Below are 27,275 nucleotides of genomic sequence, written 5' to 3' on the forward strand. Positions count from 1 at the left end.
ATGTATTGTGCAGTCTGACTGGAAATATTAGCCTATTTATAATTGAACCATCATCTCCCTATTTATTTAAGAACAAATATGACTTGCCTCGCTCTGGAATTTGAATTTACTTTTAAAATGGTAACATTTAGTTTTTACAACAGTAACCACTAGCCCAACGAAACACCACACCAGCTAATTATAATGCAAGACAATGTTTATGATTTTATATATATATATATATATATATATATATATATATATATATATATATATATATATATATATATATATATATATATATATATATATATATATATATATATATATATATATAAATAAATGTTTTAATGTTAATGAAAGTAATTATTAAGTCTTCCCTAAGCATATTGTCTGAATAGCATTTAATATAAATGCTTTATTATCTTATCAAAAACTATACATTTCAATACAGTCACGTAATACAAAGCCAAATTAATATTAAATGCATATTTATTTATTACATTTCTGACATACCGGTACACACTTCTGTATAAAAGGACAATAATACATACAATAGAAGACATTCAGAAAGACAGAAAAACACACTTGATACAATGAACATCGCTGGTGCGTTCTCTTGACACAGAGATAACATGAGATGTATAATAGTCCCCTGAGTTTCCAGTTAAATAAATCCCATCACTGATCCCAGACCAGTAACAGGAGGCTGGAAACTGGTCACACATATAAAATTAAGCACATTGTGCTAAATGAACATATCAAAATACACAACAAAACATTTACAACACACTCTCCCCCTTTATAATGTTTGCACTTTCACACACAAACAGTCAACAAATTAAAAGGCTGCTATTACACAAACTTAAAATGATTTTACAATGTAAAAAAAAAAAAAGAAGAAGGGGGAAATGGGTAAACTGATCATACTGGGTCAAGAGAGTTTGTTTCGTTAAGTTAATCTTGTTGCCATTTTAACTTATTTTCATGTTACCTTCTCCAAACTCAGGATTTGTAAAAAATAAAATAAAATAAAAAAGTGCAATTAACTGCAAACTGTACATCTGTGTATTATTTTATTGTTTTGTCATAGTGTTGTTAATATATAAAATACTGTCATGATGTACAAACCTTTCTAATCTGCACATTTATTTTATATCACCACATTAATTTAATCCCAACATGACAGAAGTTCAAACTCCTAACAAAACATCATAAAACAACAAAATGTGTCCTCTGAAATTGACCAGACTGAATATTGCTAAAAATATTTTAACACTTGGACAGCTCCGCTCTCATAAACTGGCAGGTTCTCCTAAAAGGACATTCCGCAACATATTCAACATCAAATTAATTATGTCCATCAGAATAGGCTTGTCATATATATATATATTATAGGCTTGTGCAGTATATTAAAATGCTACCCCAAAGAAAACATTACAACATCAGACTCCTAGTCCTTTCTAATCTCACTTACAAGTCATCTGTAAACAGTGTGAACATCCACCATTAAGGCTGTGCTTAAACTGAATGTACATCTTACCGAGTTCTAAAGGCTGACAGGCTAATTCTCTTTGGTTGTTTCTGCGTGCTACATTCATTTTTGTGGCTTGAAAACAAGGCGTTATCTCATGCTATTAAGCAGAAGAATGCACAAACAAATCGGTGCAGCCACTTAAGTACAAGATAAAGTGTTCTGAGACACAAATGCTCAAATGGTGTAATACTAGACTCAAACTAGATGCTGAAAAATGGTACAACACAGTTGTAAATAAACAGCTCTGGATCCATATTTTTTGGATTTGCTGAAAACAGCTTTGCCAACGAGTCTCTCATATTCACATTCAGATGGTTGGTTACCCACAGTTGGAGGGCACTCGATGCATTTGGTTACTTCTCTGTATCCAGCAGACCAAAACTGCTGCTGGTTCCCGCTCAAATCTCCAACTCTGCTGGCTCATGAAGCTCATACTGGGCCTAATGGACCAAATGTAGCTTGCCTCTGGCATTGCTCATCTTCAATGAAAAATCAAAACAAAAACACTCTGATCCAAGCAGCAGGCAGAGACTCTTCCATAAGATGTTGAAATGCAGCCGAGCTCAATTCTTGTGTGCCAGTCGCACATGGCGCACCACTTTTTTCTCATAAACAGCCCTCATGGTCTTCTCGATCTGTTTGAGGAACACCTGTGGTATTCTTCCACAAAGGGTGTTAACCGTGTCTAGGAACTTAGTCTGAAGAGGGTAAAACAAAGACTGGAACATGTTCTCCTCGAAGGGATACTGAAAGAGAAGATGAAATACATAAGTGTTTGAGCAACTGCTTTGGTATAATTGCAGAGGCACAATGAACTAGGTCCATATTTCACATCTGACTGAATTCTGAACAGCAGAGGGCCCACGTGACTCAACCATCCAAAAGGCTTCCTCTTAAAGAGACGCTTTCCTGCTATTAGCCTTCAAGGAGAGATTCAAGGAGACTGTACTCTGAATGCACAATGCAACACTATTTATTCTCATATGATGAGACACCCTCAGGATTTGATTTGTTATCACTGAAAAAATTGTACGTGGCCTGAGCAAGCAAAGCCAAATGGATTAGATTTAGAAGCTTAAATTCTTATGAAAAAATTAAAAAGTCATAATAATAAATTATTAACTTTGTCATTGTAAATCGATTAAATCGCATCCAAAATAAAAGTTTGTTTTTACATAATATATGTGTGTGTACTGTGTATAATTATTATGTATATTTGAGTACATATACATGTATATGTAAGAAATATTTGCATGTATATATATATTTATATAATTTGTATTTTATATAAATTTATATAATTTGTTTTATATATATATATAAATATTTGATATACAAAAAATATATACATGCATGTGTGTGTATTTATATATACACAGTGATCATACACAGTGCCAACACATATGTTATGAAAACACAAACTTTTTTTGGATGCAATTAATCGATTTGACAGCATGAATATATTATATTATATTATATTATATTATATTATATTATATTATATTATATTATATTATATTATATTATATTATATTATATTATATTATATACACTACTATTATATCAATATATATATATTAATTATACTATTTTATATATATAAAATCTTACCGACCCTAAACTTTTGAACAGTAGTGAATATCAAATATATATATATATACATACATACATACATACATACATACATACATACATACATACATACATACATACATACATACATACATACATACATACATACATACATACATACATACATACATACATACACACATACACACATACACACACACACTACTGTTCAAAAGTTTAGGGTCCGTAAGATTTTGTAAGAAATTTAATATTTTATTTAGCAGGCATGCATTAAATTGCTCAAAAGTGACAGTGAAGACATTTATGTTACAATAGATTTCTATTTAAAATAAATTATGTTCTTTTTAACTTGATAATCAAAGAATCCAGGTTAAAAACTGTTTCCATAAAAATATTAAGGGTAATGCCTACAGAAAATTCATCCTTGCCATCTCAGGGATAGATTAAATTTAAAAATATATGAAAATAGACAGTTATTTGAAATTATAATAATATTTAGCAATAATACGGTTATATTGCATTTTGGATGCAGCCTGGGTGAGCATAGGAGTCTCCTTTTAAAAACATTTAAAACATCCAATCGAGTCAAATACTTGAATGGTAGTGTACATATATAAATTATCATCAATCTGACAGCCATTCTATTAGTTCTATCATACAACGGTCTCCTGAAAAGACAAGTGCCAGCTCACCTCACGTATGGCATCATACACCACTCTGAATGCGGGCTGCTTGTCGTCATGGTACACTCCACGGTTACCATGAAGAATAGACACTCCCTCTTCTTCCGCAGCTTTGCAATTGCTTCCATACATGCAGTGATCCGGCCTGTAGTTCCACTGGCATGGAAATATGTACAGACACTCTGTAAACACAAAGAAAAATATTCAATGTTTTATCTAAACTGCAAAATAACATCGCTATGCAGCACTTGAGCTGAGAATCATTTTTCTTCTATTTGTTGGTGTGTAGTTGTGCTAGTCTTTTGGACCAGTTCCATTACAGTTGTCAAACAAGCACTACCCTTGCCAAATGTCACACCAATTTAGAGACTTTAATAACATCTCCTGTCAATATCTGTTCCAGTCAAGATAAGTGTTTATCTACACAAAGGTTCTTATCTCTATAAAAACTCAGATAAAACGACAACATTCAGGAGGGCGAGGAAAGAGAGAGAGAGAGAAAATCTTTTTTTTATGTTCTGGGAAGAGTACAAATGGAAAGATGTCACTTCAAGCTCTGCACTAAAAATAATGATCAGACTTGGAAAGTTTAGTTGACATGTTCGTGATACAAAGCTGCAATGCTTCACATAAAGAATAACAGCTTTTCAATATGGATTTAAGCCTCCAGCAACAACAAAAAACACAATTAAACGAGTGCTGCAAAGCAACAAAAAGAAAGAAAGAAAATGCAAGAGTATGCAAGTTTAAATGATGCACCTGAAAAAGAAATCTTTCCCTTACTTTTTGTACGGTCTAATGATACAGTGATTTGATCACATATGCTCATATCATGAAACTTATTATACTTGTTACATTTTCAAAAATATGGCAATATGGAGGGATTTTGATATTTTCCACAGTATGTACCAGCTTTTGAATAATATCATAGTATAATCATCTTACATGCTTAAAAACATGGTAAATTGGATTAAACAATTTTAATGCATGACGTGGAGGCAAAGAAGTGCATTCAAATCATGTAATGACACAGCTAGCCGTGGATTATCCCGCTTATACCATGGTCATTTGCAAGCATTGACAACTTAAAGCTGTTATTGATGTTTGCAGCGCAATATTTGACCGAGAGAGAGAGATTCGTACCTGTGTGACATATGTGTGTGTGCATGCTTCAATGGAAACAGCACATTAATTTTTATAATCAAATTAATAAGCAACCACTGAATGTAATAACACATAGGTATAACAAATAGGTATCATTTTAAAGCTTAGAATCTCAGCTTTTCAATGCTTCCATCCATTTTGATCAACTCTTAAAGGAACACTGCACTTTTTTTGAAAATAGGCTCATTTTCCAGCTCCCCTAGAGTTAACCCTCTGGGGGTCTTCGGTCATTTCTGACCCGAATTCTTTTTTTTTTTAAATGTTAAAAATCGTAGCTTCATCGGAATGGTCCGAAACTTGGTGACTTTATTGGTACTTGGTATATGAACACACACAAAAATTGGGGACATGATTTGAAAAGTCTAAGTGGTCGTAAAAAAAATAGTCACACTCAGGGTCTTCGGGTCAAAAATGACCCGCATAGGAAATTAATGGGAAATTGGCAAAAATATGAAAATACAGAGTTTTTTTGTGCATACAATCTACAAATCAGCCAGGATGCAGAAAAAAAGGACAACAGTGAAGGGGTGAATCTCTAAAACATCAAGAGCGCAAAACAGACAAAAAAACTCACACACACACACAAAAACACAATTCGCTTTTGGAATGGCACGCGTTAATTTGTGTGTGCATGTGTTTTTGTGTGTATAAGTGTGTGTGTGTGTGTGAGTTTTTTTGTCTGTTTTGCACTCTTGATGTTTTAGAGATTCACCCCCTTCACTGTTGAGTCCTTTTTTCTGCATCCTGGCTGATTTGTAGATTGTATGCAGAAAAAAACTAATTTCCCATTCATTTCCTATGGGGGTCATTTTTGGGCCGAAGGTCCTGAATGTGACTTTTTTTTTTTACGACCACTTAGACTTTTCAAATCCTGTCCCCAATTTTTTGGGGTGTTTATATACCAAGTACCAATAAAATCACCAAGTTTCGGACCATTTCGATGAAGCTACGATTTTTTTTTTTTTAATTATAAAACGCTAGATCCACTATAGTGGTAAAAATGTGCTATTGCGTGATAAAAATGCTCAATGTGTCCACCGGATGGCACCGATCTCATTAAAAAAATTGCTTTCATGACTCATGAGGCCTAGGCTTGACTCTAAAATGAAATACAGCTTTAATAAAAAAAATAAAAACATTTTTTTTTATTATATTCAATGGGAAAAAATGGGTCATAATTATTGCATAAATATTAATTATTAATCATAAAATTATCTCAAAACACCAAAAAAGAAAAGAAAAAACATTATTGAACAAAAGTATATTTCAATGATTTTACTCAAATCTTTTTTTATCTTAATCCTGCCCTCAGAGTAATTTTTGACCCGAAGACCCTGAGTGTGAACGATAAATGAAGACCCCCAGAGGGTTAAACAGTTGACTTTTACAGTTTTCAAATAGATTCAGCCAATCTCCGGGTCTGGCGGTAGAACTTTTAGCCTAGCTTAGCATAGATTATTGAATCTGATTAGACCGTTAGCATCTCGCTCAAAATTGACCAAAGACTTGCAATATTTCTCCTTATTAAAACTTGACTCTTCTGTAGTTACATTGTGTACTAGGACCGACGGAAAATGAAAAGTTGCGATTTTCTAGACCGATATGGCTAGGAACTATACTCTCATTCCTGCGTAATAATCAAGGAACTTTGCTGCCGTACCATGGGTGCAGCGGCGCAATGATATTACGCAGCGCCTAAAATTAGGTTAACCTCCGTCAACATAACCAACGTGACAACCTACTTGCACAGGGAGTGTGCTGGGGACTATTTTCATGAGTCTTCACTTTTGTGTATGTCACTCAGACAAAACAACTCTAAAAACGCCTTCAGGGCTTAAGGGTTAATACAGATCGGTGATTAAACTGACTTGGAACTACCTGTGCATTAAACTATTTTATTGCACACCTTCCAGCCAATCAGAATCGAGTATTCAAACAGACCATGGTATAAAGTATACACCATGGCTTTTACACAATACTCAAAGGTACTTTAAAGATGTAATCAACAATAGGACTTGAATTTGAATAAATGGGGCTTCAAAACATACTATTAGTGTAGTACATGCCAAAAACAATGTTTTTTATATATACCTGTGTATTTTACAAGATAATTCAGGGGCTGCACAGAATACTATGGCACATATCCAAAAACATGGTTTTTATATAAAGCATGTCCAAAAACAAGGTATTTTGATATATACCATAGTATTAACAACATACGTCAATGCTATTTTAAAAGCACATGTCCAAAAAACATTGTTCTTTTTTGCTAGTGTTGTCTAATCTTTCTCATAATCAAGCATATCTTTGAGCAAACACACATGTACCTGGATTGTAGTGGAAGATGATGTTGAGGAGGTCTTGGTCTCCCCATGTGATGTGGTTCTTGTATTTCTGATAGAGAGGGTGTAGCAGATTTTCCCATGACAGACCGCTGGCGATCATGCTGTTCTGTAAAATCAATAGTGGCAGGTTATTTTCTTCAACAGTGAGTCTGGCAGCCACTTTTCAGACAGCTGTTGATATGGAAATTGGGGGGTTTTTTTCAGAAGAAGAAATTTTCTTTTTGTCCCCCACAGACAGCCTTGAAAATGTGCTTGGGTTGGAAATTACAGTTCTAGCTGAGTTACAGACACATGCTAATCCAGACTGCTGTCACCCACTCTCTCTCTCTCTCGCTCTCGCTCTCCGGATGGCAATCAGTAGACTTCCATCACTGCCTACTAAAAACAGCCTGAGGTTAAAAGGGTTTAAATGTGAAAAGAAACCTCAGAAGATATGCGAACGCCAAAGTCTCAGCCCTTTACCAAGAGGAATAAACTATAAGGAAAACACTGCCAATATCTAGTTATAACCAAGCACAAAAGCAAAAATCTAAAATATTTGCATTAAGTATTTTATGTTTTTAATACATTTGTATAAATCATAATGTATTTGATAGAGATGCTCCAATATAAACATTTCGGCTGATACCGACAAGTTGACAATCATTTTCAAGTCATAGTAGATAACCGATAAATGCCATATATTAAACGTTTTATGTCTAAATAAATACAAAATAAATTACTTAAACTAGGCGTTTTAAAGCCACAATATGTAATTTTTCGCCACTAGAGATTGCTTATTCAAGGCGTAGCTTGATGACGCCTTGATTTCGCGGAGCTTTTATTATGCCGCAGATGGCCACTTCTGCTTTTTCCGGCAAATGTGGGGTGACGCAGCGCTGTTTTATCATATTAGATACATTTGACTGTGTTGAAAGTTATAATGCTACTCTGTGCGTTCGCTTAGCAGCTACTATGAGACACTTGTTGCCCACTGCAGTAAGCTCGATCGATATTAGGCATGATAAAACATGGTATTTGTGGTAAATCAAGAAAACGAGATTTAAACAATAAGACTAAGACCCAATCCCATTTCTACCCCTTAGCCTTTCCCTTTTCCCTACCCCTTCGTTTTGCGTGTCTCAATTCTCTTTTGGCTGAAGGGCCAGATAGCCCTTCACACAAAGATTTTTTGGGACCACATATTACGAACAAAGGGGTATGAGGAATTTCCCTGCATACACCGACTACCGTGCTGCTGGAATGCGTGTAGTGATGTTGCCATTCGGGATTGATCACTTGTGTGTTGCCTGGCTGCCAGTTTCTCTGTAGTTTGCTAAACGTGCTATTTGAGTGAAGTGAACACAAAATAATCATACAGTTATAAAAAATATCTGGTCATCCTTCATAACGCAGGCGATATTTATATCATGTATCGTCTGTAAATTTGTGTTACCAAGACAAAAACTGATTCGTTTGTATTACACTGCAAAGAGCTTCGTTATGGCAGCACCACAGTAGAAAACGAAACCATATCCGTATTGGCACGGAATGGAAAGGTTAACAAACAAGGAGAACAGTTTGGCCCGATTTGGCCCGATGGAAAAATGGCACTTCACTGCTGTTCATACTGGTTAAATGTTACAGGACACGAATAAAAGAAATGGGTGTGATGACATATGATGACGTGTAATGTGTAGTAGTGGTGTCCCATTTCTTAGGGGAATGTTTTCACCCCTACGCCACTCTGTTTCAAGGGGCAAGGGGAAGGGGTAGGCATAGGGGTAGGGGTAGGCGAATGGGTATAAATCAGAATTGGGATTGGGCCTAACTGTGTTGAGCAATATAAGAATCATTCGTTTTCTGTCGATGAATGCATCCAAACAGTTGCTCACCTGTCTAATAAAACACATTATATATTAAAACGTCTTTGGTGTTTCCATGGTTTCCACAAAATAACATTTTAAATTGAGGGTAATGCAGGGCAGTGTCATTAAAAGGTGACGCGCGGACATGGTTTTATTATTTCTCTGGATTTAAACAGTCTTGGAAACATTTGGGATAATGTAAAGTACACAAATATATAACATTTTAATCCAAAAATATTACATATTCTGCCATTAAATGCTAGAAATTGAATTTGAAGACAATTTAGGCATCACATTATAATGTACAGTATGAAAAATGGATATTGGTATGCCAAAGATTACATTTAATAGGAAATTATTAGTGCGTTTAAAGATTACCTTTGCTGCCATCTAAAACTCACTTAAAAGGTATTCTAGAATTAAATACAATATTGGCTGGTACCGACAAAATAAAATAAAAATAATTAATATAAAATGAAGACTTTTATTATTTCTAGTATTTAAAGTCTAAAAAGCAGCTATGTGGACTAGGTCTTGATTTTGGACCACTGAAATTTCACCATAACCAGAGCTACTAAGTGGCAGTTGTGGGCTAATGGTTAGAGAGTCGGACTACCCGAAGGTTGCGGGTTCGAGTCTCAGGTCCGGCAGGAATTATCGTGGGGGGAGTGAATAACCAGCCAATACCACGACTGAGGTGAGACGCTTGAGCAAGGCACCGAACCCCCAACTGCTCCCTGGGCGCCGCAGCAATATGGCTGCCCACTGCTCTGGGTGTGTGTTCACAGTGTGTGTATGCATTTGGATGGGTTAAATGCAGAGCACAAATTCCAAATATGGGTCACCATACTGGCCACACATCACTTAACTTTCACTTTGTTTTTCAAGTGACCATCAAAATTCAAGTCAAGTCAATTGTATTGTTCCTTACCCTGAACAGAGTTCTACGAATCCGTGTGAGGTTCATTAGCATGACCCCTGAATTGACCCCTGTGACTCCATAAAAAGGGTGCCTTGCGAAGCGGCTATACCAGCCGATCTTGGGGATCTCGTGCTCTGGGGCCATGGCAGCTAGCTGAGTGCTGTTGAAAGCCTTCAGAAACTTCCAGATGTCATCCATAGGACGGAGAAACAGAACATCTGTGTCCACGTACAACAGCGAGTCCACATCCTTCAGGATTACCTTATATCAGAAGAAATACTTGGTTACAGTCAGTGTGGTGAGATGGAAAACACAAACAAATGAAGAAAAAGCATTAATCAGCAGGGACCTACAGGAAGAAACAGCCTCTGGGCAGCACATGGCTTGAAGAGTTTCTTCCATTCATCTGCATTCCCCACAGAGAAGGTGATTGGATATATGCTGTAGTGAAACCTGGAGGACACCGTCTGAGGCCACACACTGAACTGTGAGAAGAAATGGAAAGAATCCGTCAATGTCATGACTGTCAGGCTTCGGTAAACTGCACATCTATTGCTCACAGGTGTCAGCGAAGAGAACAGGGTGAAGAAATCTATACCAATCCTTCAAAAGAGCAACGTTTTGTATCTTTTATAAGAATTGTGATTTATAGAATGTAATTCAGAAGTCCTGAAGAGATCTATACCCATAGGCAAGGCAAGGCAAGTTTATTTACATATAGCACATTTCATACACAATGGTAATTCAAAGTGCTTTACATAGAAAATGTATTAAAATATTGATAGAATAATCACAACATAAGAAATACAAATACCATGTATAAGAAAGAAAATAAAAATACTACATTTGGGGCTCCTCTGTCTGAACAGAAGAGCCAGAGATTTTCGGTTTGTGAGACACACTAGTAGCAACCCAGCCTGCCCTTCAAAGGACCCGGTGTTCCACACTCACGTCTGAGTGTGTACAGTCTCACTTCCCAACTCTCTGTGAGATGGTGGTCCAGTGGGTTAAACCATGGAACTGATATGCAGAAGGTTGCTGGTTCAATCCCAGCGGTCACCACCCTGTAATAAGGGCACTGTAAGTCGCTTTGGATAAAAGCGTCTGCCAAATGCATAAATGTAAATGTCTCACAACTCTCCCAACCAGACAGCACTAACCAAAAATGAATAAAATCCTAACCAAAAATAAAAACAAGGTTAAATTAAAACAGTTATAAAAATAATTAAAATTAAAATTAAAAGAATAAAAGAGATGATACATAGATAAGATAACCCATACTGTAATACCTTGTTCTAACTAACTAGGACATGGCATGTTGTTTTCATTGTCTTAAGGATCAATTTCCCCACTATCAGCTTTGGCACAAACCTGTGTCAGTTTTATGTTTTTATGCTTTTTTGCACAAAAAGTAAAGTCTAGATAAAGAAGAAACCACCTTAGGGGGATATATGACCCCTTTTTTCATGAAATTTTTTGTGTATGTAAACAATAGCTGCTTTTCCACCGCAGGAACTTTCCCTAGAAACTAGGGACTTTGGGGTGGTACATTGTGTATGCTGGGACCAGGGTCTAAATGAAGTTCTGGGTACAAATTCGAAAAAATTAATAGTACTTTTAGGTAGTACTTTTTCAAACTTCAGGAACTTTTGGGGGTGGGACTTGGGTGCTGAACATGCTGATTGGTTGAGTTCATGCAGCATTTTATTGCAATCACCGTTTAAAAAGAGCAGTGTGTACATTTTAGCGGCATCTAGTGGTGAGGTTGTGAATTGCAATCGCCCACCGCTTACCCCTCCCTTTTCGAAGCACATACAGAAGCTATGGTGGCCGACACAAGACAGACATGGCATTGTGACTAGCTCTTTGTAGAGAAGTTTGTCCATTTAGGGCTACTGTAGAAACATGACACAAATGGCGCAAAGTGGCGATTTCAATGTAAGGGGACCCGCGGTGTATGTAGATAGAAATGGCTCTTTAAGGTAATAAAAACATAACGGTATATTACGTTAGGTCTTTATACACCACTGAAAACATAGTTATGTATATTATATTGCATTTCTGTCAATAGATCCTCATAAATACTACACACTGCACCTTTAACAGTCTGTTGCGGTGTGTGCAGTAAGAGTTATTTGCTATTCGAATCAACAATGGAGTAATACAACGGATGGACAGACAATGAGATTCAGGCTTTATTAAGCCTATATGCGGAGGACAAAATCCAGTGGGAACTGGAAAGTTGCGTGCAATCCTACATCACCGGACTAATTTGCCTAATCTTCACGGTACTTTCTACCACGACAGGAACACAGACAACAACAGGTCTGGGGGGAAAAAAGTTCCTGGGAGAAATTGTTTGGTGGAAACAGGGCTTATGCCAACAGAAAGATATGTATTATCACCACAAACTGCACAGGCCTAGCAATATGCAAAATTATTCAGAATAGGAAAACTGAACATTTACAAAATGCATTACCACTCTAACACATGGAACTAACATTGGGTAAAAATTAATACAAATATTATATTATTATTTTACCACGGTCTGTCTGAATACTTGATTCTGACTGTCTGGAAGGTGTGCATTAAAACCGTTTAATGCAGATAGTTCTAGTCAATTTAATCCCTGTTCTATATTAATTTGCTGCTTTCATTGAAACACACACGCACACACAAACATCACTTGCACACCGGGATTGGAGATTGTGCTGTGCACACAAAGAAACATTCGGGAGCACAGAAACTTATCAATGCTGCCCCGTGGCTTTTATTAATGAAAGATTCGCTACTGAATCGCTACATTATATTTCTCAGCAATGAGGGCTCTTTATCTCTGTGTTTGATTTAATGCGGGCAGAATAACTTAGAATAAGAACAGAATAATTGTTATTGTAAATTCAACTGTGTAAATTTATTTAGATGCATGTCAACAACAAAAGATATGAAAGTCATGTTTTCAACTTGGTTGCATTTTATTGTTCTCATTATTCTAGCTTCGCCTTTTTTCCAGCTGTCCGTGATCCCATCAGAAAAGACCTTCAACCCATTTTTGTGTCATAACAAATCAGTTAAGAACCACTGGTTTATAATATCCTGCGGATAGCCAAATAACTACTGCTGAAAAGGCTGGAGAAAGAGAGGAAATCTTTGAATAACAAGCATGACATTGCATTCCTTCTCTATCTCTCTTCAAAGCCTTCAGTTCCTTTATCTTCAGCAATACAGCGCAGGAATAGATCAAGATCAGCTCACGGCCAGAGGGCACCTCTCAAAAAGCATCAGCTGTCTAAGAGTAAAAAACAATGTAGTGCTATTTTCAATAACAGTCCCACTGTGGTGAGAAACATTGTAAACCATTAGGACTGTGGAGAAAAACCACTCTACCAGAAACCAAATAATGTGTTAACAGCATGGTAAAGAGATCGATAGATTCATGAGGTTTCTCATATTACCCTCCTCACTAGATTGGTTGTCAGGGTTAGCCTGACATTGTCTGAGGGTTACCACAAAACCACTCGTACAATAAAATTGACAGTCAGGGTTCTGTCAAAAGTCGGTTAAAATAACTAGTTAAGGATCTAAAAAGACAATCATCATGCTTATAATTACTATTATTAATATAACACGAGTAAGAGCTTTGTTATTGGAGGTTTGCAAAAGGTTCAGAACCCCAAATATAAGCAATAATTATAGTGAGTTTGCCTTAGCAAAGCACTGGAAAAATGTTAATTGTACCAAAATAATTAATAATAAACTGAACTGACCAAACATAATATTTCAGGATGCATGGCATCATTTCATAAAAAAAACAGTAATGAAACTGAATTAATCTCAGGGCAAATATTCACAGCCCATTTGTTTATATTGGCATATTATATTAAGAGATTTTAGTTGCAAGGAAAATAATCAGAGTCCACAAAATTAAGCCCAAAATGTGTGGCAGAGTTTTTTGAGAGCTGCATAGTTAGGGGATGAAACTTTGTTATATATTGCGAAGCTTTCCTGGGAATAACAATATGCCTTAGATAAGTAAAAATACTCAAACCACTAGAAAATAAAGTTGGGTAAAAAATTTCAATAAATGAAAACACACATTTTAGGTCACCTGTCAGCTAGACATTACAATCAACTTAAAAAAAATTAAAAACTAAGATAGCCACAGCAAAGATGAAAGAATTATAGGACATGCTCTCACCCCTTTTTCAAATTGTTCGGCCAAGTCCTCCTCTGCAAAGATGTGAAATTTGATCTTCTTTATGCTGAAGAGCAGTGCTGACTTCACCATGTTGAGCGTTTCATCTACACGGTTCCCACAAGCCACCACTGCCAGGTGCATGACATCCTCTGCTCGTGTGACCTTTGACACAGGGTGCCCCACCTCACTCTTCTGCCTAGAGGTAAAGGAAAAAAAGCTTAAAATCCATCCAAACCATGACATCAACAACAAAAAACATCTGGTACAAATCAGCTGGGTCAAACCATGAGACAACACGGCCGTGAAATACTCCTTATTCTCTACACGATTCCTCTGGCATATGGAATGATTCAAGGGTAAACAATTCTGAGTCAGTCAGATTTGCAACCAACTTGATCAGAGAGCACACAAGGGCAACCGTATAAAAAAAAAGACTCACAATTTAGATTTTTTTGTTTTTGTTTAACTTGTCAACTTAAAAACATAACTACAATATGATTCAGGTAACATTCTCTTTATTAACCATCTGGTTAAAGAAGTTCTATTCCAAGTGCACCACACCTGAAGTGATCATCTTGGTGTAAATGTAAAACAAATGACTAAATATTTTGCAGCAAATATGCATGTTCAGGGCTCCAGACTAACTTTTTTCACTAGGAGCACAGTGGCCCCCCAACTGAAAATTTTAGGGGCACAACCAGAAATTTTAGGGGCGCACACCGTAAATCAACATGCTAGCCAAATCTACTAATTTCCACTGTATTACTAATAGGGATCGGTATCGTTAAGGTTTTAATGGTATTACTACTCTTACCGATACTGCTTATCGATCCGGTACTTTAACAGTATTCTTACCGTTTTTTTTTTATTATACTTTATTTTATTTTTTTATATATATAAAAAAAACATAATTAAGAACATAATTAACATGGCTTTATAATCTGAAAAGTAAAATATCTATAGCAAAAGAAACCGCAAAGTTTGAACAAAAATATAAAACATCTATTTGTAAATGGACCAGTGTGCAGGCATTCGGAAGGTCTGCGAACATTAATATTACAGTAAAGAACAAACCTACAAAGACATCTAATAAAGTAATGAAATGTAAAATAACACTACATAGTTTTCACTGTATAAATTGATAGATTAATGCTTATTAAACCTAAAGTTATTAATTCAAGAGATGTGAATATTTTCTATTTGCCTTTTGTTCGATTCGAATGAATGGCTCAATCGTCAGCAGGTTTATTAGACGCTGCCCCTTTAAAACCGATCGACTGCAGAACTAATAATATCATATTCTCCTATTTCTCCAAACTATTTTACGCCCATTTAAGATATAAACTGTTAAAATAACTACTCTCCAATCCGGTCATTTTGACACCGGCTATTTGTTGTTTGTTTATTTGATGGTTTAGACGCGAACACGAAGCCTAAAATATAAAGTGCAAGTCGGTCCATTTCGCAGCACACACACATAAGCCGCCTTGAAGTTGGAAACAGCGTCTCTTGCGCGGATTATTGTGTATTTAATTGCTCTTTATTATCAAACACATCCCGCAGTTTAGCAACAGTAGAGACTGCAGTTTACAACAATCACTGAATCTGACCTTAAGTTTAGGTTTAGGGAGAAATGACAGCGCAAGGCTGTGAAGGGAAGGATGAGCTCGACGAACACGGCTATAGGAATAGTTTTACCTCATACCATCTTTTTATAATTCTTGGAAGCCAAAATCGAAAATAAAATTAGATTAATATCACAGCACATCCCTAAAGTTTAAGCAGACTAAACTTTTGTGTAGTTCTCTTGGCCATCGTCACTCATTAAGCTGACTGTGGTGTTGTGTTGCTGTAGCTCGCTCGCTCTCAGTCTCTTCTGGATTGCGAATGGCAAAAATGCATCACGGACAAATGGTTTAATATGATCTCATATAGAAACGGCTGGCAAAGATAGAATTTGCCAGACATAACGTCTATCAATTATAATTAGTAAGTGTATTTTCTTAATTTCTCCAGTACCGACAGCAGGCAAATTTACTGGTCGCACATGTGCGACTGGATGTAAAATTCAGTCGCACACTCTCAAATTTTAGTCGCAAAATGCGACCATTTAGTCGCACTCTGGAGCCCTGATATGAATTGTACAAACGTATCCTAAATCTTAAATATATCATATATACTCAGAAATAATATGAAATAAGAAAAATGCTCAATATTTCTTATCCAAAAAGTAATAGCAATAAATAACACCAGTAATAGGCTATTAGTAAAGGGTTACTTCAGCGATTAGCATTAAGCTTTGTATCAGTAGAAACCCAGTAGTATATTCACATTATCATACTTTCCCCCCTCATGTCTCCCTGAGACGAGAGAATTATGCATTTTATTTCTGGAAAAAATCCTCAGATGACGCAAATATCGTCATTTTGCGTCATCTGAAGATTTTTTGGCCAGAGGCTAAAAGCTACAGCCAGTAGAAGGAGCTTTTTCCGCATGTTATCAACCCGCCCACAGTCAGCGGAGGGATCTCACTCACAGTAAATGCGCACGGCCGCTCTGATTCGGGCATTCTTAACGGAGCGGAGCAAAGTGAGTGTTTCAACTTTTCAATTAATTCCTATGAAAGTTTAGCTTCCATATGCGCAGGCCCGTCGCAAGGGTGGTGCGAGGCCCTGTGCGAACGTGATGTGCGAGGCCCGGGGGTAGCTATAGCCTACGGGGGTCTACTCTGTTGCTATAGTGACGAACAATTTGTTGTTTATGTGGATATTTAAGGGAAAAAAATCGTATATTCAGTTTAACAGCAGGTTCAAGAAGTTAAACTGTGTAACTGAACTGGGCAGTGTGCACATTTTGACACTAAAAATATGTTCTAAAATATGAATGGGTCAAACGCGTTTGCAAAAGGCCCTGAATGCACTTGAATTATTTTGGACTGCTCTCTCACTGAATCATCATTTCTCAGTCGGTAAAATTATAAACAGACAGTATTGAGAGGACCAGCGCTGTTTTTCAGTATTTCCTCTTTGAACATGACCAAATGGATGTCTGACAATTTCGTTCATTTTTGCAGTTTTCAGATTTAAAAACGTCTAGAGATAGAGTAGGCCTAGGCTTTACTCGTTCTGCGGTGCCATTGCTCTCACTGATGCTCCGACAGGTGAGTAATAGTTATGCTTATTTAACTTTAATAGTGTTAAATAAATAACCTTTTGTCCATACCGTCAGATGAAATGCAGGCGTACGCGCTTTCTCCGTCCATGCAATAAATGCACATCCTTGAATGAGCGCGCATTTCTAGCGTATTTACTTGAACTTCGTAGGTAATATCTATGGTTTACCCATGTCAGAGGTGGCCAAAATCTGAAATTTTAATGGACTGACTGGGAATAAAGCTCTATTAAATTGACGTGCGATGCCGCGCTGACTGACATATATGTGCATTAATCACTGTCACATGCACAGTCACTGCATAATACATTTTTATCAAGCAGAATAAAAAAAGCGTAACGATACATACTTTTAGCTATGTTTTTTTAAACTATTATAGTATTTTAAAGGACAAAAACATGAACTTTAACTATTGGCTTTACATTATCAAGTCAGATTTCGTCTTTAGTTTTGCGCGAGGCCCTGTGTGGTCGCACACTTGGCACAGCTCTTGCGACGGTACTGCATATGCGATCTGAAAACGCGCCAGACTGGACACTGAGAATGACTGCCGCGCTTACCTCAGCTCTGCTCAGCTCTTCGCTCTCGTGATGAATGAAATCTGACTCCTGCTGCGTTTGTCCCCGTGACTTTCGTACGGCTCACTCACACTTTATTGAAAAGACACGTTCAGTTTTTAACTGTAGTGTTTACTCTAACTGAACGAAATTATTGACTTATTATGAAGATCAAAACGACGGTGGGGGGTGGTGTAGGGAATGGCCTTGTAGGGCAGCAAAGCAAGTGCATTCTGGGAGTTGTTGTCTTTCATCCACATGAGACAAAAATACATTTTCTGTCTTTTCTCAGTCTAGAAGGCACCAAATTCAAAAATAATGTCACATTTTTACTACATAAATGACCCAGTTTAAATACACATTCATCTTCCCAGCGCTGAAGTACCCCTTTAAATGCAAATGCTTTGTAAAGACAGAAAATAACAGCACCTTTCAGCCTCTCACCATCATGCAAACATGAAATATCAAACAAAGAGTAGTAGTTCTTTGCATTGCATTGCGCTTTTTTCCTATTGTTTTTATGTTTGGCGGACGTGTTTGACTGTTGCACTTGTGTCTCGCATCTTTAGCAGCGTCTCACCCATGAAGCAGCATTCTAAAATGCGGCACTCAAGTTATAAGAAAGTTCAACTCGTGTCTAATATCTTTGCTTTGCTCCCAACAATATCGCATTCTGTGTGAACAGCCCCTTAACACGTGATGTGTTCTACGGTCATAGAGCGTGTCACACGAGAGTGGTGCGACATTATGTGGTCAGATCATTTTCTTCTCTTAACTGTTATCATTGCTGTATTATCAACATGTCTAACTAAATGTAACGTTTGTCACTGTATGATAATTGAAATGAGCTAGATGACATCACCGTTTTTTCCGGAACGGCTGTATGGCCGAATAAAATTCTGTTCCATTATTTTCTTGTTTAACACTGTGAAGCTGCTTTGAAACAATCTGTATTGTTAAAAGTGCTATATAAATAAAGTTGACATGACTAGCGATCAATATGGGAAAAAATATAGTGATCATATTTTTTGCCATATCGCCCAGCCCTACTTTGAAGACAATAGGAGGCATTAAACATGTAGATGAGTAGCACTCATGACTTAAGTGACCTGGTGTTTCACTTGAGTCTGTAACAAAATTGTTATTGGTGTGGTGTTTGCTTTTGTGATTCATGTTGAGTCTCTATCACTCCAGGGAAGTAAACTCTCTAACCCTCTAAGCTCTACCCAAGAGATGACCTCTGGGAAAAAAAAGTCCTCCATTTATCCAAGGCTTTGGTGGAGGAAACAAATTCATACCGCAAGAAAAGCACACAGCCTTTCAGACAGACTTCAAAGAGCTTCCATTTAGCCAAGGACGTGCAAACACTCTTGCTCTCATTTCACCTCAAACACAGACCTTGATATGAAGTGAAATAAAGAAAAGGAAAACACGAAAACACCTTGGGGTTTGACAACAGGGAAGCAGGGATGTTTTCACACCTGAAAGTTAATTTCCATGATTATAGATTATAGACTAGTAGCAAAAAATACTGTAGAATCTGCTTTGGCTACTGTGGTTTCCTGTGGAAAAAGCTTCCCTTGTTTACACCACTGCAAATTAGGCCACAGGAATTGCATCAATGTTCTGATATTTAATGATATCAAACAATTTATTCTTTTCATTTCTTCAATCATTTGTCCAAGATTTAAGGCATTTACTTTCTGACCAACATATCAAGCATACGACCAACACACTACTGAATTCGGCACCGTTTTTTAATCGACATGAAATGTTCACATGCTCTGATCTTATAAAAATTCTTTCAGTCTGAGTGGACACATCTGGAAACATTTAGACTGTGGAAGGCTGAATTAAATATTGCACTCCTTATTGAGCAAAAGTTAAGTTCCTGTAAAAGTTAATGCTGACACTGATGTTGAGCGATACAATTGTTTGTAGATAAAGTGAAGCTAACTGGCAATATGAAATAAAATTAAAAGTGATCCGAAAATGAAATAGGCTGGGTTTATATTGTGTCTAATAGGCTGGGTTTATATTGTGTCTACTCTCTAACTTCATTGTGAACAATATGAAGTGTATCTCTTCATTTGGCTTCTATGAGAACATTATTGATTTTTTTTTGTCTGAATCACTCTTAAAATTATTGTATGCATTCAATTTATGCAAGAATGGTTTTACAAATGATTTTCACAGAAATGTATAAATGGTACACAGAAAACTATGAAAGCATTTTGAGAGTTGAGTTAATATTGACTCACCTCTGATTGGCTATTGCGTTCAAGAAATCAACAGTAATTGGCTACATTGCTCAATGCTGCAAAAACACATTGTAAATAGAAACCTTTGACGCTCTCCAGAGCCCAACACAAATACACACTGTAGTGTTTGCCACATCTATCTTGCCAATATGATATTATTACAGTATTTAAGTTTAGGAATAGATAAGGACTGTGCCCGGTTGCATAAAGCATCTTAAGTGTAATTTTCCCTTAAGTTCGCCCTTATGTTTCCCTTAAACCTAAGGGTGTTGCAGAAAAAAAACTCTTAAGTGTTACTCATAAACAATTAGAATTCCCCTTAAATCCAGTTTTTTTTTACTTAAGTAATCCCTTAAAAAGCGTTAAGTGTTGCATAAAACCCCTTAACGGTCATTTTCCTAAGTATAACTTAAGGTTTGGAAATCGTAACCATAAGAGTAACGCGGACAAAAATAAGACGACAAAAATAAGACGATCTTCAGCTATGGAACCAGCTGAAGATCATTATGTGCCAAGAAGAGTTTTTAGGGATAGGGAGAACCCTTTGGACCATCTTAGCGATGAAAAATTGTTGCAAGAATACCGATTTGACCGTCACACATCGCAACCACTGTGACGCTGAATACTTGCCGTCATATACGTACATTTCTGAATGAGATGAAGAAAAACTCACATAATTAAAGAAGTCGTTTGACGTTATAACAAGTCATTAATGTCTTTTAACTTAAATGTGTTTCATATAATAGAACGAAGCTATAGATTGTGAATTTAAACATTTCTCATTTACCAGCGGCAAAAGTCAGGAGGGCTAGCCGAGGTAAGGCTATGATCTTCAGCTGGTTCCATAAATTCTTCAGCTGGTTCCATAAATTCAGCCATGTCGTCTTATTTTTGTCCGCGTTACTCTTAAGGTTACGATTTCCAAACCTTAAGTTATACTTACGCGGGTTACATGAGCGCGAACTCCTGGTGATCACCGGGATCTCACAACATTTTTAAATAGGCGCTATCTTTACAAATAAACCACAGATTTGAGCTTTAAACAACTACATTCTTGACTGAACAACTCTTAAAACTACATTTCGTGACACAATAAAAGTAGTATTTTTCAATTTCGCGGCCGCACACAACCACTATGAAAAGCGCAAAAGGACGCGCGTCAATTTAGCTTCAAAACGCTTGCTTTTTACTTTTTAATGCATTCAAAGTTCAAGCGTCATACTAGACACGAATTTGACGCTCTATTCACATTTAGTGTAAACGCAGCATTATTGTTAGTGTTTTGCGTATCTATGGCAACAAGACTTTTATAACGTGAATCCAGGATCGCTGTCGTGAAACACTTAAATGTTTCCCTTACCTAAGAGAACCGTTTAAGAGATTATATGCAATATCCTTAAGTTATTCTCTTAGGTAAGGGGAAATCTCCCCTTAAGTCTTATACTTGAGGGAAAAACTTAAGGTGCTTTATCCAACCGGGCACTGGTCTCCACAATGATATCTGTCAGAATAGACTTAAGTCTAATAGTATCTATTTTCTGACATTTATTTATTTTTGTTTCCAATAGAATTTGCTAGCGATGAATTGAAATTATGCTGCACTTCACACTGGATTATGGAAGCTTTAGTGGTTTGTGCATCGGGTACATTACAGTCACTAATTTAATCCTAAAACTTAAACAAAACAATGGAAAACAAAACACCAAGGAGAGATAAAAAAAAAAACATATACAGAACAAATATCCTGGCTGAATAAAGCCAGGCCCTGTGTGAATGGAATTCAGAGAGTGCTTTTCTTAGAGCTATTCACCGCATGCACTCCATAATCTATACGACCAAATTATTAGCACTTTTTCCCCTCTTCAGAATGTCTGTAGCCTGTCATGGCAGAGCCAGCTTTTCAGTGGCATCTTGCTTCAGGCTAGAAGATAAAAACTGCAGAGGAGTAATCAACTCATCGAGAGGCACGGGTGGCAATGGAGAGATATTTGGCATTCCGTGTAGAAACGGTGTTAAAAAAAGAGAGAGAGAGAGAGAGAGAGAGAGAGAGAGACAGACACACAAATGGAAGGCTCTTAGTCTTCCTCCATGACATGTTTATGGCTTTATATAATGTAGCTGCCATGCAGCAGTTGCCTCTAGTCATAGCTGCATTACAAATGACAGAACGAGCTATTCGTTTGACAGTTAGTAGACATTTATTTCTAGGTGCGGCAAAAACGGTTGCAGCGTTTTGCGATTCTGGCAGAGAAAGGTGTTATGAGCACCCAGCTTTCCAGTAATGCAGGTTCTTTTGGGAAAAGGTGTGAAAGAAACGTGAATGACAATGAAGTAAACTTGCAGCAGTATTCATTATACTAAAAGAACAGTTCACAGAAAAAGGGCAATTCCTTCATTATTTACTCATTCCAAAACTGCATGACTTTCGTTGTTCTTTGGAGAAAAAGGACGCGGTTTTGAAAAATGCTTTTTTTGTTGATACTCAAAAATTAAAAAATTCTGTAAATAGTTTCTCACCCTCATGACGTTCCCAAATCCCAACCCGTAAGACTTTCGTTCATCTTCGGAACACAAATGAAGATATTTTTGATCAAATCTGAGAGATTTATGTTCTTCCATTGGCAGCTACACAACCTCCACTTTGACGCTTCCAAAAGTTCATAAAGAGATCGTAAAACTAATCCATATGAATCAAGGGGTTTAGTCCAAATTTTCTGAAGAGACACGGTTGCTTTATATGATGAACAGATTGAATTTAGGCTTTTATTCATACATATTTTTGGCTAACCCAGAAGTTGGCATGACCCTGGTTCTCTCGACAAAAACCCAGTAAAGCTAAAACATAGGCTATAATCGAACTACATCACGGTCACATGACTTCAACGTCACCACCATTAAAGGGATAGTTCACCCAAAAAAGAAAATTACCCCATGATTTACTCACCCTCAAGTAGGGCTGTACGATTAATCGAAAAATAACCGAAACCGACATTCAGAACCTCTAACCGACGTATTTTTCCCATGTCGGTTATTTCGGTTTTCATGTGACTCCGCCCCGTCAGTCACATCAAGTGCAGTTTGCAGGCACACAGAGATGCAGGAGCAGTTATCTGTGTATATAGATGCCTCACTATAGTAACTGCATGTTTTACACAGTTTATATACAGGTCAGTTAATCGCCGTTCTTATAGCAGATACGCGCTGCCACCGACACACACAGAAGGCGCGCGCCCTGAAGGCAGACCTCTTTCACCTGCGTCCTCACAAAGCTTTGTCATTTGTATGTGTTTTAAGCCCTGCCAGTTTGAACATTAAAGTGAGTTTAGACCATCAGATGTGTGTTATGTTGAACTAATGCCTGATATATTGTGACACACGAGCACTCAGACAGAAGCTCGCACATCACGTGAAGATCGCGCGCAGATAGCACAGAAACGCAGTGTCAACGCTGTCCTGTGACTAAAGTAAAGTCACTAAAGTAGCTTAGAAACTCAACCGTTACAGGCATATATTTTAATACCTTTGAAGTAAGTACAAACCACAGCTTCATAATGAATAGAGACGGTATGAGTAATTCACACACACAATCACTCTCTCATTAATGCATTCAAATAAATGTAATGTAGACCTACTGTGTTAATTTATCTGTATCTGATGTACAACAAACAGAAATCTGCCCCATAGACAATAACTGCTGAAAGAGAACCGTTTCCTTCAAGTGTTTTAAAATCACAAAGAAATGCAATTTTTCATTAGAAAAAAAAATCCACCTTTAATAGTAGGAAAAAAAAGAGAGCAAAATAATCGTTGATTAATCGTAATCGAGGTAAAATGTTCAATTAATCAAGGTTTTTATTTTTGGTCAAATCGTTACAGCCCTACCCTCAAGCCATCCTAGGTGTATATGACATTCTTCTTTCAGACGAATAAAATCAGAGTTATATTAAAAAGTCCTGACTTTTCCAAGCATTATAAAAATGGCAGCCCAAAAAAAGTGCATCCATCCATTATAAAAGTAATCCATACGGCTCCGGGGGGTTAATAAAGGCCTTCTGAAGCGAATCAATGGGTTTTTGTAAGAAAAATATCCATATTTATATTTAACACGTTAAAAAGTAAAATATCTACAGTAGTATTCAATTTACGGAAAAAGCGCAATTGGCGTGACGATGACATCGGACATAGAGTAAGTGTTTTGAACTGTGAGAGGCGTTAAACTTATAATGTATGGATGCACTTTTTTGGGCTGCCATTGTAATGCTTTGATTAGCCAGGGCATTTTTTTATTATAACTCCGATTGTATTAATCTAAAAGAGGAATGTACACCTAGGATGGCTTGAGGGTGAGTAAATTATAGGGTAATTTTCATTTTTGGGTGAACTATACCTTTTAAGCTTACGACAGCTCTTTTAGTCTTTATTTGAAAACATTTCCCTAAAAGTTCAAGTTAGATAGGTTTGCAAAATCGCCGTTATAAACACAACGAGGCTGTGAAAATGGACTAGTGAGTACTTTTCCTGTTCGGCATGATGACGTTTAATGTCGTAGGATAAAACATGAAAATATCTTGAGCTTGTTTAACCACAGGCATTAACCGAAAAACCCCCATTAAAAAACCCAATTGACAGGACGATGGAAGTGAAAGTGCAAACTCATTTCCGGGCCAACAAAAATACGTCGCCACCCCTGCAGCACTCTATATTCTTAAAAATATCTTCATACAGGTTTGGAGTGACGTGAGGTTATGAGAATACATGAAGGAATTCGTTATTCTTTTTATAATACAACAATAAGAAGGTCTGGGATCAAAAGGTTTGTGTTTGTTGGAGCCCTCAGGACAAAACAAACCCTTCAGGCCCCCTGAACGTGATGAAACGTATCATCAGGGACACATTTGTCTGTTTTGCAAGAGTGAGGCAGGAAGCACGTCTGGAGGATGCGCTTAAAAAAGGAAAAACTCGTGCGGAAGAGTTAATCACTTCTAAATAAAACAACAGGTCAAATGGGATGAGATGGCTTTGCCCCTCCCCCTTCCTCTGCGGAGACGGATAGGGAGCCAGGAATTAAGCGCATAGAGCGTTTTTCCAAATCACACCCTCTCATCTGTCCTGTTTGTACGGTGGATCTGTTTAACTAATCTGTCCACCGCTTTGCATTGTGGGTTTATCAGCAGAGAGCAGTCACGGGGGTGCGGACATGAAGACGGATCACTGCTGGAAACCCAACAGGAGGGTCAAAGGGTTGAGATATCTCACAACTGCAATTAGTGACGTTTATGTGAAGCTGTCAGAGGGGCGATAACATATGCTGCTGAAAGAAGGCAAGCAATGAATATTAAACTCATCCTCATTGAAGAATTGATTTCATACTATCCATCTATAGGTCGCCTGCCTTTACATGATTGATCTTACACTAAAATACTGACACAAATCAACCAATCTTCAGTTCACTGGAGAAATGTGACAGATCCTTTTAATTACGTCTCATCCTGATGAATAAACTACTCCATCCTCGAGTCACAAGGGACTGTGTGCACTCACTCCGTACAACCGATCATTGATTTTGTCCTTCGTTGAAGACCCTTTGGGAACGAGGCAACTGCATTCAAGGTGACCTTTTTAATAAAGCCTTAATGAAAATACAATTGAGATAATCGTGGTGCGCAAAGGGGGCTCTTGGAATTGGCACTGTAGCATGCATTGCAATGCACACTGGGAAGATTTAAGACATTAGTCCATAGTAATCTAGATGTGGACAGTGCAAAAATTGTGTCATGCATTACATTAAGAAACATAAGATTGCACAATCAGTTCAAGACATTCTTGCTCAAATCTCCATTGTCACAGCAGGCTTTTGACAAGAATGTCTGGTTGGATTTGCTGTGTTGACATCCAGGAAAAGACCAATGATTTATGGGGGGCTATTAAAACATGTATTTGCATTGATTTGCAGTGACTGCAAATTACACTGAGGTCATAAATATCCTTGAGAATCAAACTAATGCACTGATCATATTTACTGAAAAGGGAGTTGAAAGAAAGCCTATCAATTTCAGTAGAAGAAGAAGAAAAGAAAAACATGCATTATATTATACCACGTGCATTATATTCAAAACGTATTTAAACACATCTGCATGCATTCTGTTTTGGATCAAGCTGGTTGTTGATAATCAATGATGTTGCACTTGAAGAATTTCCTACCGAGTCTTTGCCATGACATTCCCTCCTCCTCTGCCGCTCAACTTCGGCTCTTTGCGGATTAGTTTCGGTGGTTTTTGTGGCTCTTCGAGCGGTTGTTTCGCTTCTTTCGCCGGCTCAAAATCCTCGACATGATTGAAGGATGGAAAGTGTTTTTCTTTCTCAACTTCTTTCAGCGGCGGCTCGTCCGCAGCGTTCCCCCCGAAAAAGTACAAAAGTAGAAAAACTCCAAAGCATACCGCGATCGCCACAATCTTGCTGTGAATCCTCATGGTGAAAAAGTGCTCTGTCCGCGAGTGGATGTCTCAACCATGGCTCTGGTTAAAACATGGGGACACATTTGTAGTGTGCAGCCATACTTCTTCATTTGTACTGTGATGATGAAGACGATGCTGCTCAGCTTAGCGCCGATATCACACACGTATATGAATCTCTGAAGGCGGACCTTACACTCCTTACCGTAACACTTGTAATACGTCTGTCATTCAACTACAGTCATATAATACAGTAATACTGTATGAGAAACTATGTGGGGGAATTTTTTTTACTTATGTATATTTTATATAATATGAAACTTTTTATATTTTGTTCATACTCACAATCACATTTATTATATTAGTATATTATATTATATTATATAATTTATATGCATGTCTATAATATGAAACGTTTTATATTTGGTTCATATTCACAGTCACATATTATATTATATTATATTATATTATATTATATTATATTATATTATATTATATTATATTATATTATATTATATTATATTATAGTATATTATATTATATTATATTATATTAATTATATTATA

General features: G+C 37.0%; 1 protein-coding gene across 1 annotated transcript; it reads right to left on the bottom strand.

Moving 5' to 3' along the window:
- Positions 1 to 378: 378 nt before the first annotated feature.
- Positions 379 to 26,874, bottom strand: gxylt2 (glucoside xylosyltransferase 2). The gene is made up of 7 exons (XM_079840957.1): positions 26,459 to 26,874; positions 14,269 to 14,464; positions 10,424 to 10,555; positions 10,080 to 10,331; positions 7,284 to 7,407; positions 3,802 to 3,974; positions 379 to 2,262 (listed from the first exon to the last, which is right to left on the bottom strand). The coding sequence occupies exons 1-7, from the start codon at positions 26,725 to 26,727 to the stop codon at positions 2,080 to 2,082; spliced, it is 1,329 nt and encodes a 442-aa protein (XP_079697083.1). The 5' UTR covers positions 26,728 to 26,874; the 3' UTR covers positions 379 to 2,079.
- Between the last annotated feature and the right edge of the window lie 401 nt (positions 26,875 to 27,275).

This window comes from Gobio gobio (assembly GCF_949357685.1).
Source record: "Gobio gobio genome assembly, chromosome: 17".
NCBI classification, from domain to species: domain Eukaryota; kingdom Metazoa; phylum Chordata; class Actinopteri; order Cypriniformes; family Gobionidae; genus Gobio; species Gobio gobio.